The 21,494-nt window shown below is 44.4% G+C and overlaps 1 protein-coding gene across 1 annotated transcript in view; it reads left to right on the top strand.

Annotated features, from left to right (window-relative positions):
• Positions 1-21,494, top strand: part of DSCAM (DS cell adhesion molecule) — a 460,072-nt gene that overhangs the window by 85,606 nt on the left and 352,972 nt on the right. The window contains exons 3-4 of the mRNA XM_059685889.1: positions 5,880-6,197; positions 12,932-13,078. Coding sequence (XP_059541872.1) covers positions 5,880-6,197; positions 12,932-13,078 — 465 coding nt within the window. The remainder of the gene's footprint in view (positions 1-5,879; positions 6,198-12,931; positions 13,079-21,494) is intronic.

The raw sequence follows: 21,494 nt of genomic DNA, 5'->3' as shown, positions 1-21,494 counted from the left end.
GAGTCATAGGGAGTGCATCGTTTCAGGTGTTATAGCTACTGACGAACAGTTTCCCACAATGATGGTCAATTTACATTCCTACCAGCAACTTACGAGGTTCCTATTGCTCTGCTAGCATATCCTTGAGACACTCAGTATATTCTCTTTGCCGTTTGAGTCATTGAAACGGGTGTGTAGTGGTAACTCCTTGTGCTTTTCATTTGCATTTCCCTGATGGCAGTGACACTGAGTGCTTTTCCATGTGCTTATTGATCACTTATATATTGGCCTTTGGAAAGTGACTGCCCAAGTCTGTTGCCCAGTTTTTATTAGAATATCTTTTTTTCTTATTGACTTGCAGGAGTTCGTTATGTTTTTGGGGTGCAATCCTTGGCCAAATATTTTTTGCTTGACTTTTACCTATTAACTGTCCCCGAGAATCCATCTCTGGGCTTTGTGTCTCCTTGTTCTTTACTTTCTTCTTGGTATATTTCACCCAGTGATGGCCTTCAGCTTCCCTTATGTTCAGGCTCTCTCTGGGGCCTTGGACCCCTATTCCCGACTTCTTAGTGGGAGACCCAAGAACAGTGTCCCCTTAACCTGAGTAAAACTGGCATTGCTGTTTCCTCTGCCCAGTCAGCACTCCCTGTATGTTCTCTGTTTTTATTCACGGTGTAGCTGTGTAGTCAGGTATACAAGCTATTAAATTAGGATCATAATGGTTTTTTCCTTGTCCTCACTCTCATCACTTTTATACCCCTGACCACAAATTCTGGTGGGATCATAGCAGACATAGCTATATAGTTAGGCTTTCTCCTTCCTTCACATCGTCAGTGCCCAGAGGGTCTAGGCCAGTGGTCGGCAAACTGCGGCTTGGCAAACTGCGGCTCGCGAGCCACATGCGGCTCTTTGGCCCCTTGAGTGTGGCTCTTCCACAAATACCGGCTCTTCCAGAAAATACCGACTTCTGTGCATGGGCCACGAAGTTTCAGCCGCACTGTACATGCGCACCCGCATGTGCTATTTTGTGGAAGAGCCACACTCACGGGGCCAAAGAGCCGCATGTGGCTCTCGAGCCGCTGTTTGCTGACCACGGGTCTAGGCCACCTACAGCAGCCTATCTGACTTCCTTCCTGTAGTCTTCACTCCTCATGCACCCAGTAGTTCCCTTGTAAAACTACAATCTGGGAAATTGCTTGTTCTGTCTCAAAATGTTCATTGCCTCCCTATTTTTAAAAATAACTTTATTGAGAGAATTTATGTTCAACAAAATTCACTCATTTGAACAATTCACTGGTTTTTAGTAAATTTTCAGCTATATACATTCTTCACCACAGTCGAGTTCAGACCATTTTAATCATCTCAAAAGGAATCTTTTCATACTTTAGCTATCCTTCCCCTGCCCGCTCACCCTCTCCTCCAGCCCTAAGTAAACCAGGCATCCACTTTCCATCTTCATCGGGTTTCCTCTTCTGGAAATTTTATATGGATGTGATCATATAGGATGTATTTTTTATGATTAGCTTTCTTTTGGCTTAGCAGAAGGTTATCAAGGGTCAGTCATATTTAAAGCATGTATCAGTATTTCATTTTTCTCTTGCTGAGCAACATCTCATTGTGTGGATATACCAGATTTTGTTTATCCATTTTTCATTTGATGGATAAACTTGGGCAGTGTGCACATTTGGTGATCATAAAGTTCTTGTGTGGACACACATTCTTTTCTCTGAGGTATATACCTGTGCATGGGACTCCCCGCTGCCTGCAGAATAAAGCACCTGCTTTTTGCATGCGATTTGACACCCTTATGACCTAGACTTGACAATGAGCGTGTGAAATGTAAGCTCCGTGGCTGTTAGTGTGTCCCGGGCCTTGGCCCAGTGCCCGGTAATTAGTAGTTGCTGAGTGATGACGCATGGAATAAATGAGCGCGTGTCAGAACCTCAAGCTCCCTCTCCCAGTGTGTGCATCACTGTTAGATCTGCCCTGGGGTCCCTGTGATCCAGTGTCTTCTCACTTCTCTCCTTCCTGGGACAACTCCCTATCCTAACATTATTTTTCTAAAATATATTTTATTGACTTTTTGCAGAGAGGAAGGGAGAGGGCTAGAGAGTTAGAAACATCAATGAGAGAGAAACATCAATCAGCTGCCTCCTGCACACCCCCTACTGGGGATGTGCCCGCAACCAAGGTACATGCCCTTGACCGGAATCAAACCTGGGACCCTTCAGTCCTCAGGCCGACGCTCTATCCACTGAGCCAAACTGGTTGGGGCCATGTGCTAACATTTTTATGCCCTCTGCCTAGAATCTACTTCCCCTCTGACCTGGAAAGCTTTCCTCCTCGTCCCCAGATTGGGTTAGTGTCTGTCACTTAGGCTCCCACACCATGTTGAGAATAATTCTGTATCAATACACAGCCAGCGAATTATCATCGATCTTTTGCCAGCCACGGCGCCCCTGCGACCAGACATTCCTTGAGAGCAGTACCATGACTCATGCACATTTGCGTTACTGGGACTTGCACAGGGCCCGGTACTTGCCAGGTGCCCAGTAGAGATGGTTGCACGAATGAATGATCGTGTCCTCGCTTCCTGTACCCTCTCCGCCTCGTCTCTTCTGTGCACCATATTTGAATTTTAAAGAAAGCAATATTGACTTGTTTTTCCTTTCAGCATAACATTCTTCTTCCTGTTGTCACTGGAGCTTTGGTTGTGCCATCTGTTGTAACGATATAAAACACGGAGAACTCTGCCAACCGCGTAACCCTCCAGCCCCTCCTCCGCGTCCCAGTGTCCACACCCCAGGACGGTAGACCTGAGTCAGACAGCGGGTCATGCCAGTGTTTCCGCTGGCTTTCTCTTGTGAAATGGCAGTTACGCTAAGGAACTTTCACACTCACATCCAGATTGCCTGCACTTCCTGGGGGTAGCAAAAGCGACTGCATTTAAAGTGTGCATGGCACTCCGTACAACGAAGTGCTATTATTTAAGCAGATGGATGGTCCCTTAGATGGAAGAAACAAAAGCTGTTGGGATATAGTTTGATTTTTGTGTGATTTTTTCTTTCTTTTTTTTTTGCCTGTGGCCAAATGATGTGTATCTTAGAGAATGAGTCTATGTTCCATTATTAAACCCAATGGTGTGAAATAGAAAGACTAACATAAAATACCTTTAAAAAATGTCAGAAGTGATGGTAATCCCCATAGGTTAATTATCTTTTTAACTATTAGGATTAAACATTTATTTTGCATTTTTCTCATCATAGTCATTTAAGTACTTTCACAAGCTGGCTCTTGGAATGTGGTTTACAATAGGAAACGTTTAATTTTGGAAATATACATTTAATTTTGGAAATATATCTTATATACATTCACATTTTTCAAGTCTCATTTTTAACAGGGCTACTTTTAAAAATATATCTATATATCTATATATTTATTGATTTCACAAAGTAAGGGAGAGAGAGAAACATCAATGATGAGAGATAATCATTGATCAGGTGCCTCCTGCACGCCCCACACGGGACAGAGCCCGCCACCTGAGCTTGTGACCTGACCGGGAATCAAACTGTGACCTCCTGGTTCATAAGTCGACGCTCAGCCACATGTGCTCTGGCTAGGCAACAGGATTACTTTTATGATATAAAAGAATAAAGTCAAATATATTCAGTTGACAGAAGAGTAATGTGGAAGGGAAAAGAAAAAGAATCTGGGTGGAATTAATTAGCCCTGACGAGTGACAGTTATCTTGTTCCTAACAGTGTGTTTGGGGTGATGTCAGTTTCCTAGAAAACTCACATATAAAATCGCAACCATGCTTCCGATCTGAACCAACCTCTTAATTAGTAATTTTCATATTCTGCTTTGTGGAGCATTGCTAAAAACGTTAGTTATTGTTGGAAGAGGAAACTATCAGTTACTGCTTGTGGAACACCCTGTCTTCTCTTTGAGTAAATCTACTACTACTTTTATAAAGTGCATTTTTCTCCACCATCTTTGGACAAATGGTGGCCCCTCTGCTTCCCCAGCTCTGAGTCAGCCCTGGCCTCAGGAGGCAAACTCCTGGTCAGTGCAGGAGAGAGACCAGGAGAAAGCCGGGGGGTGTTCAGGTAAGACACCGTATCTAGAGGATTCTAAAGCCCATGCACTCTGCTTCCCCCAAGATTTGCAGAACAAGGCAGCCATATCATGAAATGAAATCTTCATCAGAAAGATGATTTTTTTAACGTCTTAGTCCTGAATTCTGGGTCAAGCGATAACCCCTCTGAATCTCCAAATTATCTTCCTGAGGGAGGAGCCCACACTCAGCTGGCAGAACTGTTCACGGAGTAAATGCAATGACACCTCTAGCCTCCCAGCTTTGCCCGCTCCGCCATGGCTGCTCAGTGAAAGTTCTCCCCATGGCTCCCAGTGAGGTGAATTCCAAGTCTCTAGGGCGCCTTTGGCGTGCTGTGAAGATGTGACTGGGTGTGCACTCATTTTTAGAAAATCATAAAAACACAGATGTCTGTGAAACAGGTCTTTGTGGCATTTATAAATATTCTGTTTAATTTGGGGGTCCTCTATGTTGAGTTTTTTTTCTTCACATAAATGACACTCAGCAGCTATGTGTTGCTGAGTGCAATGCGGGTGCTCAATAAATAAGTTAAAAAGCCAAATGTGTGTGAACAGGTTTGCAGACACTTTGTTGACAGCAATTAAAACAGAAACCACTTACATAACCAAGATCAGGAAAATAGTCTGGGAAACCATGTTACATAAAATGTGCATCCACTAATATTTACTTGTGAAGTGCATCTAGGAAGATGAAATTATGTGTATGAGATAGTGTTAAGAGAATGAAGCAGTCTATAACAGTTGCGTGTTTTATGTATGCACATTATGGCATAGTATAATTATATAAGCAAGAAATGTAGTATAATTATAGAGGTAAGAAATGCAGATGGACCGGAAGAGGAAATATAAAAATTTAAGCAAAAACTGCCATAAGTTGATGGAATTAAAGGATGCCTTCGTCAAAGTTCTCTTTATTATGGCTACATAGTTTCAATTAAAAAACGCATTGTTGATGGGACACTATTTTCAGAAAACCAGTTTTGCTATTTAAAATGCTTTGCATATGATCTTCAATTTTAATTTAAAAAATGGTGACTAATTTCATTCAAAATTAGCCCTCAGCTTAACTACCCACCAGCATGATCTGATCCTAGCACCTGGATCTGGTCACGCCTTCACTTAGCTTCTCCTTACTCAGCACGTGACTGGATGTTGGATTCTCTGCCCAGGTAACAGTGTCAGCAGATCAGACTCACGGGGTGTATGTTCCAGAGGGAGACAGATCAAAAATGAATACAAAATGCATAATGTCAATTCCGAGAGTGGTCTGTGCGATGAAGATAGATCAGGGCACAGGGCGTGGAGCTGAAGAGTAAACTTCAAAGTTAAGACCCTGGGAAACTACTGTTTGTGTAAAAACATGAAAGGAGGATGGACCTTACTTTTTAAAAAAATAAATGTTTATTGATTTCAGAGAGGAAGGGTGAGGGAGAGAGAGATAGAAACATCAATGATGAGAGAGAATCATTGATTGGCTGCCTCCTGCACCCTCCACACTGGGGTCGAGCCCTCAACCCTGGCATATGCCCTGATGGGGAATCCAACCGTGACCTCCTGGTTCATAGGTCAACGCTCAACCTCTGAGCCACATCAGCTGGGATGGAGCTTCCTTTTCAGTACAGCCTCTCTGTCGGTAGTAGGTTGGGTAATTTTGAATTATTTAGTTTTAGTCGAACCCTGCAATTATGTGTCAAAATACCCTCCCGCCCTGCCCCGGGGCCAGGCTGACTGAAAGTCAGGTTCCGGAGCGTTAACTGACCGATCCTTGTGCTGTTGTCTTCCAGTTTTCAGTGAGGACCTCCACTCCAGCCTCTACTTTGTCAATGCATCTGTGCAAGAGGTAGTGTTCGCGAGCACCACGGGGACCCTGGTGCCCTGCCCGGCTGCAGGCATCCCTCCTGTGTCTCTCAGATGGTACCTGGCGACGGGCGAGGAGATCTACGATGTCCCCGGGATCCGCCACGTCCACCCCAACGGCACTCTCCAAATTTTCCCCTTCCCTCCTTCGAGCTTTAGTACCTTAATCCATGACAATACTTACTATTGCACAGCTGAGAATCCTTCAGGGAAAATTAGAAGTCAGGATGTCCACATCAAGGCTGGTGAGTAGAGTGGATTCCTTCTTGCCTTCGGGGGTGGGGCGGGTGGCAAACATTCCCAGCCATCAGCTGGGAGTCGGCGAACACCCTGTCACCAGTCCCTCCTGTGAGCGTGTCTCTCGACTGGATTTCCGGGTGCCTGACGTTGTTGGGGAAAAACGTGGAAACGGTTGGTTCTCATCCTCAGTGAAACAAATACCCAGATGCTTGTCAATACTCCCCTTTCGCCTTTTTCTTGCGGAGGTGTTTTTATTTTCATTCCACATTTTTTACCACATTTGAACATTTCCGTGCATTTGTAAACTCTTACGACTCTGTCCTTGTAAGTCCTTGAACACTGGGAAGTTGGGGGAATCCAGCCTGTCACTGTGAAGGCCAAGTTCGTCAGCGGAAGAGCCGAGGAGAAGAGGAAGGGTGTTGGTGGGGCCTGCGTCCTGGTAGCTTGAGGCTACATGGAGGGAAGTTCATTAAAATGTCCAAGTACAAAAAAAAAAAAAGTTTACAGTACAGTGCTCGGGTCAATTTGAATGTATTCACTCAGCAAATATTTCCTTGAGCTTCTGTTATGGTTCTGGCACTTTGCCGGGTGCACGGAGTAGATGTGAGAAAAGAAATGGTAACTACTCTCATGGAACTCTCGCCCTAATGGGGGAGTCAGACATGGACAAAGAAAGAACGCTGGGTCAACACTGACAATGGAAAGGGGCCTCTGTTCCAGGCACTGTGATATTTGCTGGGGATTTTGTGAAAAACTCAGGAGAGAAAACAAAAACAAAAACACCGTCAGCTGAGAACCAGCGAATGCTCAATTGGAGACTGCTGGTGGCTTCTTTCAGATGCCAGAGCCTCTCTTGCCAGGTTTCAGAGTGTCTTACATGCTGGAACCAAAAGCTGGACTCAGTGACATTAAGTTGGTAAGGTCTAAACCAGTGGTGGCGAACCTATGACACGCAAACTCATTTTTTTGGTTGATTTTTCTTTGTTAAATGGCATTTAAATATATAAAATAAATATCAAAAATATAAGTCTTTGTTTTACTATGGTTGCAAATATCAAAAAAATTTTTATACGTGACACGGCACCAGAGTTAAGTTAGGGTTTTTCAAAATGCTGACACGCCGAGCTCAAAAGGTTCGCCATCGCTGGTCTAAACCATACCCCAAATTTATTGCATTTTGACCAATGGATATTCTGACTCGCAGTTCCAGTGCCTCAAACCCAGTGTGCTTGCTTTCTGTCCCCCTCTTTGCTCCTTTCCTCCCCAACTCCGTCCCAGAGGTGGGCAGTGGAGGGAGCAGGGAGGAGACAGAGGAGAGAAGGCCCGGGACGGAGCTGGAATAAAACCACTGCAGTGGTGTGTACTGTGAGTGAAGCAGACTCCGTCTCACAGTCTTGCATTTAATGTGAAATAAAAAAGGCGCTGTTAACATTTTTTACTGTGTCACGTGTTACTGGAATGTTGTCAATGAATAAACATTGGTTTATTGAATTGGTTTGTTCCTTTTAACATCATAATGTGTGTTTTTTTAAAATTGCCATCGCTGCAAGTCAACTCAGGAATATGGCCTCTGATTCGCAGACTTTAAAAGTTATCCAGCCAGGACACAGTGTGTCATTCTAACGATTTAACAAAACCCTGAAAAACAAACGCACAGCTAGACTCCAGTTAGCAAACAGCGTTTTAATGTGTTTTTTTAAAGCCTAGCCTTTCAAATACTGGGAGACGACTCAATATAATGGCAGGGCAAAGCGAACGTGACTTTGTTGTCTTCCGCCCCGGGGAGCGGGACAGCGGCTTGGGCATCCACTGCGGCAGGCGAGGAGGCCTTACCTGAAGACATCACAGCATGAGCTGTGGTCTCCTGGACATGAGCACCCGGCGTCAGACTGCCACCGTCCCACCAGCCGTCATTTCCCAGCTGCGTTTTCATTTCCAGGACAAGCTCCTGAACACCAAGACTTGCACAGAAATGCACTGAAGAAAGGAAGAAGGTTGGCTTTCGCCAAGAGAGGTGAAGAACTGATGTCCCGAATAAATAAAACAAGCACGTGAAATTCACGTAGGGACCTCCAAATCAGACGGCAGGGGACTTGAGTAATGCCTTCTACCTGGAAGGCTGAAAAAAACTCAGTGTGTCATAAAAAACATATTCATAGGCTACAAAGACAAACTCCCAGAAAAACCTGGAACTTCAAACAGCTGTGCTTGTATGTGTGAATCTGCTATTTCTGCCTCGAGTTTCAGGTCAGATAAAGGAACTACATGCTTACTGCGGCTTTAACTGCTGTTTTCTGGGTTTGTCGTAGAACTGGTTGCTTTTGCAGGGCAGAGGGAACAGGGGAGGGGTGGGGATGCCATCGCCTGGCCCGGCACCTGTGCCACCTTCCACATAGTTACGCAGTTGCTGTCCACGTGCTGGTTTTCCTGACTCCGGGAGCCCAGCACCCACACCGCTGCTGTGTCCGTTCGGACTTACACGACGGACAGTCACGTTACCTCAAAGAAATGTCTCTTTTCCTTTAATTTACTTCTTATGAGCACATCCTGGTTGTGATAATTTTTAGATTGCTTAGTAGATCCTTAAAAGGCTGGTTCCCCATTTTTGTGTTGATGCCGGTGCAGAGCTGGGCAGCTGGGCAGGAGGGCAGTGGGGGGCTGTCTGATGCCCAGTGCCGACTGTCCTGCAGGCTTGTGTAGAATGAGCACCCACTCCTGGGGCATCCCCCAATGTAGCAAGTCATCTAAAGCTCCCTTGACATTGGCACAGGGGTTTCCCTGGAAGAACCCATTGGGTAAAATGGCCTATACCCTCTCCTGTGGCGGTACAGAACATTGGTATTCTTCCTAGTTAATAGCGAGTTGACCCAGGTCTGAGTGCCAAGGGACTAGGAAAAGGTCACCCATGCTGCCTCATTAAGCAGCAATCTTAGTTTTCCTGTAAATAAAACACGTTCTGGCCTCTTTGTCCTAGGGACCGGAGCGAGTAGGCCACTTGCACTGGTCTGTCCCTTGCCTGTGCGGTGCTCACTGCTTAGCGAGGTCATCTGCTGTGTGACCAGGGGCAAGTCCAATCCTCGCCATGTCTTTTCCTTAGTGAGCTGTGGTGAAGGGCATTTGACTGGACTTCTGGTTACGGCCAAGATGGAGGAGCAAGGGCTGCATCTTCCCTTCTTTCTGCAGCAGCAACCCCCACACACAGACAAAATATACCCAGTGCCAGTTTCCCAGCCTGGCCACCCCAGGGTGCAGGGAAGTGATCCTGGAGAAACTGGAATAAAGCATCTGAGCCCTGTGATTGCCCCAGTTTCTCACCTTAAGTTTCCAGATGCAGGACACAAAAACCCGCAGATGAATCTTTTTTTAAAATATATTTTTATTGATTTCAGAGAGGAAGGGAGAGGGAGAGAGAGAAACATCAGTGAGAGAGAATCATTGATTGGCTGACTTCTGGGGTTTGAGCCTGCAACCTGGGCATGTGCCCTTGACTGGAATCGAACCTGGGACCCTTTAGTCCACAGGCTAACTCTCCACTGGGCCAAACCGGCCAGGGCTGAATCTTTTTAAAAAAATTCTCATCCAGGGACATGTTTGTTGAATTTTAGAAAGAGGAAGGGGGAGAGAGAAACATCGATGTGAGAGAGAACATTTGGTTAGTTGCCTCCCATACATACCCTTCCCAGGCAGCAAACCCACAACCTGACTGGGATCAAACCTGCAACCTTTTGGTGGATGCGGTGATGCTCCCACCAGCTGAGCCACCTGGCCAGGGCACCTGCACATGGATTTTTATAACAGCTTTTTTCATAATTACTAAAAATTGGAAGCAACAAAGAAGCCCTTCTGTATGTGAATGGATAATGACGAAGACTCCATCCTTGAGTAAATTTCTGCCAGGCTCCTCTGAGCCCTCTTCTCAACTAGTTTGACCTTCCGTGTCTATTCTCCCTGAGCCCAGTTTCAGCACGAGTCCTGCCAAGTCATCCCCCACCTCTGATATTTGCTATTTGATCACTGTTAACATCTGGTCGAGCTCCTCCTCTCACTTGTGATGTGTAAGTGTTCAGCCCACATTTAACAAGACTCCCTACCCTTGATGTCTCCTCTTAGTAATTTCCACCCACTGACCCCCTTGCTTTGTGGTTGGCTCTCTATGTTCACTTGTTCTTGCTGTATATACAGTTGAGCAAAATTTATCTCCCAATTGAAATAATCATGACTCCTATTGCAAAATTCTTAAAGTGTCTTTCTTTACATTTTAACAAGAATATTTCTTAACAATAAACTGATATATCCATCCAAACAATGGAATATTACTCATTGATAGAAATAAACTATCAAGCCATAAAGAGACATAGAGGAACCTTAAATGCATGTTACTAAGTGAAAGAAGCCAATCTGAGAAGACTACATACTGTATAAATCCAAAGGTATGACATTCTGGAAAAGGCAAAACTATGGCAAGGTAGAAAGATCAGTGGTCGCCAAGGGTTGTGGGGCAAATAGGACATTTATGGGATAGTGAAATTATTCCAGATGATGCCTTAGCGATGAATACATGACATTATTCATAGTCCTGTCTAACAGAGTGAACCTTAATGTAAACTATGGACTTCAGCTGATAAGAATGTATAAATATTCATTTATTAATTATAAAAATGTATCACACTAATTGAGAGGCTTATAATGAGAACTGTAGGGGTGGTGAGGAAGAGCATATGGGAACTCTTTGTACTTTCTGTGAAATTTTCTGTAAACCTAAAACTGATCGGAAAAAAAAAAAGTTTATTCCAAAAACTTGAAAAATATGTCAAATAAGCTTACTATACAAATAGACTCCCCAAAGAAATGGATGATAAAATAAAAAAGAAGTTAAAATACTGGTCAAAATGTTCCAAATTTGAGGAAACCTATAAATCCACAGACCCCACAGGCCCAGGAAACCTAAGCATAAACTACATGAAGAAAAACACATCAGGGTGCATCAGAAGACATTGCGTGGGACCAATGAGAAAGAGAGGACATTAAAAACAGCCAGAGAAAGGGACCCATCACACATAGGGGGACAAAGGGAAAGATGACGACAGACTCCCTCAGAATCAGTGTGAGAACACGGTGAGGCTGCACCTCTGAAGTCCTGGAAGAAAAGGGTCTGTGAATCCAGAAATCTGCACGCAGGAATCTTGCAAAAATAAAGGTGAAATATAGGCGTTCGGCACACAAAATTTGAAAGACTTGCACTATGAGACATCTTTAGAAAAAATGTCCTGCAATTAGAAGAAATGACACCTGATGGAGGATACTCAAAGAAGAAGAATGAAAAAAGTAACTACATGGGTAAATAAACCCCGTTTTAAATTTAAAATCCTTAAAAAAACAATTGAACAAAATAACAGCCGTGTCTTGTGGGGATTGTAACATAGGTACAAATAAAATGAGGATGGTAGCATTAAGGCCTGGAGTAGACAGAGAAGTACAGTGTTTTAGGGTTCTCTTATTCTATGGGAAGTAGTCTAGCATCACCTGAATATAAATGATGGTGTTACAGATGGATACCACAAAAAGCAACCCCTGAAATAACCACACAGGGAGTTATGGCTAGCAGACCAACAAAGTAGAAACAATGGACTCATTAAAAAGTAGCCCAAAACAAAGAAGAAAAGAGGAGAAAAAAGGAAGCGAAAACAAGGTGGCATTATTTACCTCTGCCCAAGAGGACAGTTCCCTTTTGAAACCATTCCTATGTTTGTTGATACGTTAATTTTTTGAAATTAATTTCATGCTAGTTTTCTTGCCACATATTTTCCAATAAATGACTAAAATTTTAAGAGATCTGGATATCTTAGAAAGTCAAAGATTTATGAAATCCAGACCTTGAAGATCTTCCTGTACCAGCACCTTCGTTTCAAATTGGAGGACAATGACGCACTCAGGAAGTAAGCCCTTCCCATGTTTACGGAGCTGGCGTGAGGGATAATGTTGGTGAGACGCATGGATGTCTCCTTGCCCTGGACACAGAGGTCTTCCACGGACATGGCGTGGATTTGTGTAGCTGTACCCGAGCCTGTCCTGAATGCTTTATCCACAATATCAGGCCATTACAACCACCCCTTGTGGTAGATGTTTTCATCTAAATCCCTACTATATAGCCGGCAAGAGTGGTAGGGCTCAAATTTGAACCCAGATGCTTCATTCATGGAAGTGGCTTTGAGCACTTTCTGGGATAGTCCTATTGCTGTGGGTTCGGGCAGGCTCCCTCATCAGCGTCCTTCCCTCCATGATGGGCAGCAGAATCATTGTTTCCCAAACTGCTTTGCAACTGTCATTAAAATGTCACTCATGAAGAGTTCTTTGTTGTGTAGTTTGCAAGCATTTCCAGGAGAGGTTGCCTTTCTTGGATTTTAAAATTCTCTTTATAGTCTGAAATGTTTTTCTTGGTCCTCAGAGGACACGGAGAGCCGTTCTCTATCATCATGACTCCACTTAGAAGCTACTTCCCACATGGAGCTGCCTTTGGGGGAGATGAACTCTGTTTAGGTGTACCCTTGCCCTTTCGTATTTGGGGAGCTTATTGGTAATGAATGAAAGTCCTTAAGACGTGAAATGTAGATTGTTTAAAATTTCCCCCCATAAATCTCTCTGCTGCAGTTCCTATCCATGGGATACAGTGTATACATCCAGGTGAGATGCTCTCAGAAGGAGGTCGCCTGTGTTACCCGGTCCCCTTCCTGTCTTGCAGTTTTACGGGAGCCCTATACAGTCCGTGTGGAGGACCAGAAAACCATGAGAGGCAATGTCGCGGTCTTCAAGTGCATTATCCCCTCCTCGGTGGAGGCGTACATCACCGTCGTCTCATGGGAGAAAGACACTGTTTCACTCATCTCAGGTAGGCTCCCCGCCTCCAGGCGAGCGCGTCAGGTCACCTTCTCGCAGGGTGTTCCACACATCGAGTCGGGCCTCTTCCTGTGCGTTCATCGTAGTCGAGAACTAGTGTCCTTAAGATGGTGCTATCTCATGAGTAAATGGCGGCTTCAACGTTTCATCTTGGTTTACTTGGCTTGAATCAGATATTCTTCAGTGATTGACTGAATGGATCAAAATTAGTTACTTACACGATACGCTATAGCTGGTGTTTTATTTTTATAAGGAAATTGTGTTTTTATTTATGCAGCTGGAAATAGGGAGGTAGGATTATCCTGTCTGTGAGAGGCCTTGGTGGTACATTGAGGACGAGTCTGAAACTGAAAACTAGAAAATGAAGCTCTGATTTTCTGCCGTTTTGACCCTTTCGGAAGTCTTTGAGTGATGAGGCGTCTCTGGCCTCGTTCTTGAAGATTCTAGCTAGCATAGCTATTCAGCACTGAAATATGCCTATTTGTATATAAGTAATTTCTTGACTTGTTTTGGTGTCCACCAATGAGACAATGGGAATCTGGCTTCGAAGAAGGAGGGGTACTTCTTCCATGGCGGCTTTTGAGTTGAGTCCTTGCTCCTTACTACTTACCTGGAAAGGCCATGTGGGCACGAGCCTCAGTTTCCTGGTTTGCACATGGTTGGATGATGACTGTTGGCTGCTTTTGGCAAACAGCTGTGTTGGGCACTGAATGTGGTACAATGGGTTATAAACAATTGCTTTCCTTTATATCATGTATGTGTATGCATGTTTGCGCACATGCGTTTGAATGTAATCCTTGAATACTGTCAACACTTTGACAATTTACAGAGAGAAGAAATTGGAACTAAACTCTCATGGTGACAAAGCATTTCTGTTTATCAGTTTATTGGCCCGCTAGACAATATAGGTTACTATTTAAGAACAATGAAAAAAATCATCAAACCATTAAAAAGTCCAGATCAAAAATTAAATCTTTGGCCTTTAAAGTGTATCACAGTAAACTAGGATGTAATGGATGTTTCAGCATGTCCTAATATCATCTTTACAGTGAATTTGAAGTGCCTCGCACTTTATTGAACAATAAACGTTGATGCATCATCCTATTTGTTAGAGTATGACAGACATACTATGCTTAAGAAGTGAAAACTATTGCAATAATCAGGATAGATACTCACCTGTGCACTTCTAGTTGCTAATTTTGATTGTTAATGGTTTTAATTGCTTCTCCTTAGAGGTTGTTTTGGTTTCTTGGAGGCAGATGGAGAGATTATATGTAATAAGTTCATCTGGCTGAGCCCAGAGTCAGATCGTCTGGGTTCAGGGAGGGGGGGGGTTTGGGCAATATTTACAATCTCCCACACTCGGGGGTCGGCGCTGATGGAGGCTCCACCATCTTATAAGAGCCATCTAACAACCCCAGGGTCTGCCCTGGAGGGGCAAGGGAGCAGGGAGAATGCAAACTGCCTCTGCCTGCTTCCCCGTCAGTGGTTCTCAACCTTCTGGCCCTTTAAATACAGTTCCTCATGTTGTGACCCAACCATAAAATTATTTTTGTTGCTACTTCATAACTGTAATGTTGCTACTGTTCTGAATCGTCATGTAAATATCTGATATGCAGGATGGTCTTAGGCGACCCCTGTGAAAGGGTCGTTCGACCGCCAAAGGGGTTGTGACCTACAGGTTGAGAACCGCTGTTCTACATGGAGGTGACACACACCATTTCTATTCATATTTAAGTGGCCAAAGCAAGTCCCATGGTCATTCCTGACTTCAGTGGGACATGTTCCTGGAAGGAGCGAATACCTGGAAATCTGGGTGAGAAATCAAAGTATTTACCATGAGGTTTTACATACCTAGATAGCTATCTATAGATAGATCTTTTATAGGTTTTGTGTAGGTTTTTATAATATAATGTGTGTGTTCATATGTTTCCTAAACACCTGTAGTTAGTGCTACACACATATGCAGGTTCTGTCTTTTTGCAATCTATGTGAATACACTCTTTTTTCTTTAAACACACAAGCCTAATTAAATGAAATGTAAGGGATTTTATACCAAGTGAATGGAGAGGATGCTGATAGGCAGATGCAGAGGTGACACGTGCTGATAGGGACAGGCGACTCCCAGGTCCACTCCTCGGTCAGGCAGAGGAGCTTCATCCATGGGCAACATTTAAAAAATAACATGTATCATGGATAAGCACCTGGCTTTTCTTCTTTCACAAAAACATCCAGAAAACAGATCTAGTACCTGCTTTTATCTCATTCAGAATACATTAATAGCAAGTTTTTGTTTGTTTATAAGTAAACCATTTAATCAAACACAGGGTATTGTCAAGAGTCTCCACATGGCAGAGATAGACGGATAGGTGGATAGATTGTTGATAGATAATTGGCAGATAGATAGAGACATTGAGACAGAGGGAGATTGAGACAGAGTGAGAATGTAAACTATTTTCATACTCAGGTAGTTAAGACTGAGAACAGGGCCCCCGAAACAGTATAATGAGCCACACACGGGAAGCCTGGAAATGCAGCCTCTACTGTGACTGGCGATGGCTACTGTCAGCCCTGGTTCCCAGTGCCCGAGCCCCGCACCGTGAACCTGCCAAACTCCCAGGGAAGGAGGTCATGAAGGCATGGAGATTGCAAACGGTAAAAACCACTGGTGATCACAGTCAATAAAGCAGTTTGGGCTGGTTTAGGTGGGCAGGGTTACTTTTCTCTCTGTGGCCAGGACCCTGAGTGTGACAGGGAGGCAGGGAGGCCCAGAGGACAAGCCTGGCTGGGACCTCCCTCCTCTGGGCCCCAAGGGCTGAGTGGTTGGGGAGGCACTGGTATTCATTTTATTTTGTTTTGGGAGGACTTGCACTCTCCAATTTCAGAGTTTATGGTAAAGCGACAGTAATCAAGACCACATGATATTGGTGCAGAGCTAAGCTTGCTGATCAGTGGAACAGAGGGGGAAGTCTAGAAGGAAATTATCACACCCATGGTCAATTGACTTTCTTACTAGCGTATAATTTGCATACAGTGTTATATTCATTCCAGGTGCACAACCAAGTGATTCAACATTTATATACCTTACGATGTGATCATGATGAGTCTAGTAACCACCTGTCACTGTACATATTTATTACAATACTATTGGCAGTATTCCCTGTGCTGTATATTACATCCCCATGACTTATTTATTTTATAATTAGAAGTTTGTATATCTCAATTCCCTTCACCATTTTTTTCCTTCCCACTGCTGCCCCTCACTTTGACAACCATTGGTTTGTTCTCTATCTGTATGAGTCTCTGTGCAGGTTTTTAATACAGGTTTTATATATATGTGTGTGTGTGTATATATATATATATATATATATATATATATATATATGCACATATACTGTTATGGGTGTGTTCATATGTTTCTTAGACACTTTAATTAGTGCTATACTCAGATGAAAGCATAAGATTTTTGTCTTTGTCTGATTTATTTCACTTAGCACAATACCCTCTAAGTCAGTGGTTCTCAACCTGTGGGTTGCAACCCCTTTGGGGGTCGAATGACCCTTTCACAGGGGTCACCGAAGACCATCGGAAAACACATATATAATTACATATTGTTTTTGTGATTAATCATTATGCTTTAATTATGTTCAATTTATAACAATGAAAATACATCCTGCATATCAGATATTTACATTACAATTTATAACAGCAGCAACATTACAGTTATGAAGTAGCAACGAGAATAATTTTATGGTTGGGTCACAACATGAGGAACTGTATTAAAGGGTCACAGCATTAGGGAGGTTGGGAACCACTGCTCTAAGTCCATTCATGTTGCAGAGGGCAAGATTTCATTCATTTTTATGGCTGAGTAATACTCCATTGTGTGTATGCACCATGTCCTTGTCCATTTGTCTATTGATGGACACTTAGGTTGCTTCCATATCTTGGCTATTGTAAAGATGCTGCAGTGAGCATGGATATGCACATGTCTGTTTGAATTAGTGGTGGTGTTTTCTTTGTATAAATTCCCAAAGTGGAATTGCTGGGTCTGACTGTGGGGGGTGACCTCGAACAGCACAGAGGTCCCAGAAACCAAGGGACTTCTTCTGAGTTAGCTGTGAGCTCCAGGAGAGACATCCCTGTGCACAGCAGATGGTCGGGAAAAGGTTAAGGTGTGTCTTAACCTTAACCTTGATGAGCCCAGTAACTCCTTGTGGAAGTAGTTTAGATTTAGTCATTGGCAGTGGCTGTCATCCCACCTCTCTTCCTCGGATTCCAAGATATCCCAGCCTCCCCTGAGTCAGGCTGGGACACTTCTGTTAGTTCTTTGGAAAGTGATGGGTTAAATGAGCCATGAACACCAGGCTGTGTAAGTATTCTACAGCAGTAAGTGGAGAGGCGGGTGGAGGGCTGGGCGTGGTGCACAGGAGGTTCTTGGCTGCTACTTCCTCTCAGGCTCCGGGCAGGAAGCTACCTGCGCAGGGTGAGAGCTGCCTGCACAGGCTGAGGCTGGCCCACCTGCCTTGGGATGTCTGGCTCCACCCCTGGGTCCTGGGTCCTGGGTCCTGGGTCCTGAGCACCTTGTGGGAGGCCAGAGCAGCAAAGGCCTGTTTTAATGGCTGAGCTTTGGCCTCATACAGAGGTTGTGGGCTCTTTGGAAATCTTGGCCAAGGTAAATGAGTGTTTGTCATAAAGGAATTCCTTTTCAATTACAAAAATTAAAATGGTGTCTTCCTATAAAAAGAAATGAAACAGTTTCCACTGGCATGTCGTACTGTGTTTTGCCCTTTATCTTTGATGAGAAAATAAATGACTGGATTATGTTCTTATAGGGAGAGAAGTAACTATCAGGGGTCTATCTCTGTTGCTATGTGAACCGCAGTTCCAGTAGCCATTCCAGCAGCTGCTCTCATTAGCTTACTGCACAGTAGGCCACTCATTGATTTCTTCCCAGGGCAGATTGAACTTGACCTGACTGTAGACTCAGGAATCAAGTGGTGCCTCCTTGTCATATGAGGTCATTAGTTCACTGATATTAAGAATATAAGTTGGTTCATTTTAAATGGTTTTGGAGAAGAATACCTCAGTGGTCTTGCTATGGACAGAATGTTTGTGTCCCCTCAAAATTTACATATTGAAGCCCTATCCCCTCCTCCCTCCCCATGTGATGGTATTTGGAGAGGGAGCCTTTGGGAAGTGATTAAGGTTATATTAGGTCATGAAGAGGGGTCCCTCATGGTGGGACCAGTGTCCGTAGGAGAAGAGACGCCAGAGCGCTATCGACCATGTGAGGACACTTGAGAAGCCTGCTGTCTACAATCCAGAAGAGGGCTGTCACCAGAGCCCACCGTGCTGGCACCCTGACCTTGAACTTCCACCCTCCGCAACTGTCAAAACATAAATGTCTGTTGTTTAAGCCACCCAGTGTATATTTTGTTATAGCAGCCCAAGCTAGGACAGGCCTAAAGGTAGGAATCCTGTCGTTTCCCAGGGGAAGGGGAGGCTCCTAAGGACTGATGCTGTCTTCCTTCTGCTTTGCCGGCTACCTGGGTTCTTCCCCTGGGCCCTTCCCCTGGGCTATCAGGTACCACATGGTTAACCTTCACTCTCAGACTCTGGAACAATGGACAATAGGCGGCTTGAGAATGTGTATTGCTGGGACAGATGTGCACCCTGCCATCTAATGTCCTCAATTTTGATGATAGATCCTGACTTACCGCCTTCCTACCTAACTGAAATGAGCCAGGACAATGAGCCATGATGTTTATACTCATTTTAAAGACGTCCTTACTACTTCCCCAAGCCAAAACGAAAGGCTGGTCAATATCAGCATATGAATGTGCCCAATAAAAATGCAGTAGTTTGGGCATTACTGTGCCTTGGGAGGTTTTGCTGTGGAGATAGAGACAGAAGACCCCGTTATGGAAAAGAACAATGACAACAGCTTCATGTTTGGGTGCCACGCAATGGCCTGGTGAGCATTTCTTCCTGATGAGGGAGGCCAGCAACGGGAGGGCCCAGCATCCCGCGTCTGTTTTCGCTGATAAAATTCTGAGACTCTCACTGGGGGTTTAGCTACATTAACATCAAAGACACAGCCCAAGGGCAACTGGATTTGAAAAAATGGAGAAAGCAAACATTGTACTCTTCCCAGGGAATCTGCCTCCCTCTTCAGCCCTGGCCCGATTTCTGTCACAATGTTTCCCATCAGATCATCTCTAAGTGATGAGTCAAGGAGGATCTTATCTCTCAGGATCAATGAGTTCAAGTCCACAGATGCTTTTCTTCTTCCCGTGTTTTGGGTAAAAGAACCACTTCCTGCCCACCTTAAATATCAAAGGACATCAGCCTAGCACTGCACATGAGAGGCTGTTGGAGTCTTGGATGCTGAGTTTGGGTCTGGCCATCTAGATAAGGCGGAGCCTGTGCTTTAGAAGCATTCCCCTCGCTGGCCCCATGCAGACGGCTTTGCTCTTAGGGAGCCCTAGGGAGAGAGTTCTGTGCTGTGAGGGTGTGAGGGCTGCCACAGGCGCATGGGCCAGAGGCTTCGAAGACACACCCTCAAATGATTTTTGGGGGAGGGAGATGTCCATTCAGAAAAGTCCATTAGCATTTGAGGATTAGGAGAAAATGCATCATGGATACAGTCAACCCAGTTGGGCGAGGTTTACCGTAAGCACAGCCCTGCGACTTAGACTGAGAGCAGCTTGGATGGGGCTGTTGTCTTTTGGAGGGAGAGGGGCACAGCCTTTGGGGCGGCAAGGTATGCCGTGGTGGGTGTGTCACCGTGTATGTGCTGTGTGACTGACACACGGCTCTGCGAGCCCATGCTCCCTCTTTCTAAGACACGTATGTTTTAATTTTATTCCTAGTCACTGAGCATTTTCAAGGCAACCTGCTGCATAGCTGCTCAGGTTGCTATGGCGATAAGACCCAGTTCAGTCCTCAAGGTGCTTATGAGTGAAGGGAATGTGATCAACATCAACATGACTTCAGGAACAGACCTGTAGTCCCCGGTTTGAAAGTACCAGGGAGTGGCGGACTTAGAGAAGAGTTTCTGTGATACTCACTAAAACAGTGATGGCGAACCTATGACACGTGTGTCAGAGGTGACACGCGAACTCACTTTTTTGGTTGATTTTTCTTTGTTAAATGGCATTTAAATATATAAAATAAATATCAAAAATATGTCTTTGTTTTACTATGGTTGCAAATATCAAAAAATTTCTATATGTGACACGGCACCAGAGTTAAGTTAGGGTTTTTCAAAATGCTGACACGCCGAGCTCAAAAGGTTCGTCAGCACTGCACTAAAACTAATTGATAGAACAAATGAAAACTGGAACAGATCATTTTCCGTCCTTCCTCCCTCCTTCCCTCCCTCCCTCCCTCCCTTCATCTATTTATTCCATCCATATCGCTATCTGTCCGTTCTCCCCCCCCCCCCCCCCTCTCTCTCCAGCAAATACGAGGTACATTTCCAACCCTGGGAGTTGCTCTCAGCACAGGAGGTAGGCAGCAACGGGAATAGAAAGGAAGAACGCTGCACTATTTCACTGTGCTGTTTTTTGGGGAGTGAGGTAACTGAAAGATACATAGGTGGGCGACATAAGTTTATAGTTGTTTGAATGGAAAAAGACATGCAGGCTATGGTTCTTACAGGAGCTTTATTAACTCAGAAGGTGACAATGGCCCCGTAAACCTACTTTTGCCCACCCCTCTCTATTCCACACAAAAGTTCACAGGAACGGAGGGTCTTGGCCTCTCTCTTTTTTTAAAGCCACTAATTGATCACAATTTTGCCAGTTAAGTCTGTTGCTCACTAATCCCGTTTTAACGTGTTACTCCGCTGCCACCTGGAAGTCATTAGAAACTGGGTTGTTTACGGATCTGGAGGCAATTCTTCATGACACTGAGAATAAAGGTCATGTTAGATGAGTGGCTCGTCAGTTATTCCAAAAATAACCCACTAATGAGGTCCTGAAAGGTCAGAGGAAACGGAAGTCTCCCAGGTTCAGCCTTTGGAAGGGCACATGCCCTTCTCACAAGCAGAAACTGTGCACTGTAGGTGATAGGGGTTCCCCCCCCCCCAAATCTGTTTTGACTTCCGATCTGCTGGGACAGAGACACACACATTGCCACAGGCATGTTAACATAATCATTTTTTAAAAGAAAACAACAACAAAAAACACACACAGGAAAACGTGATAACAGATTGAGCTAGATAGAGGATCTCAGGAGAGCCGTGTGTGTGTGTGTGTGTGTGTGTGTGTGTGTGTGTGTTCGCACAAACCACCCCATCTACTATGAAATGAAGGTCACCTTAAAACACTCCTTGATTCCCCACTCCAAGTGTTACCAGGAGAGCAGGGCTCCTAAGTGCGGCTCTAGCACAGATTGGCCGC

The sequence above is a fragment of the Myotis daubentonii genome, chromosome 3 (genome assembly GCF_963259705.1).
Source record: "Myotis daubentonii chromosome 3, mMyoDau2.1, whole genome shotgun sequence".
NCBI classification, from domain to species: domain Eukaryota; kingdom Metazoa; phylum Chordata; class Mammalia; order Chiroptera; family Vespertilionidae; genus Myotis; species Myotis daubentonii.
Note: the sequence above shows the minus strand (reverse complement) of the source record. Positions and strands in the feature narration are given on the sequence as shown.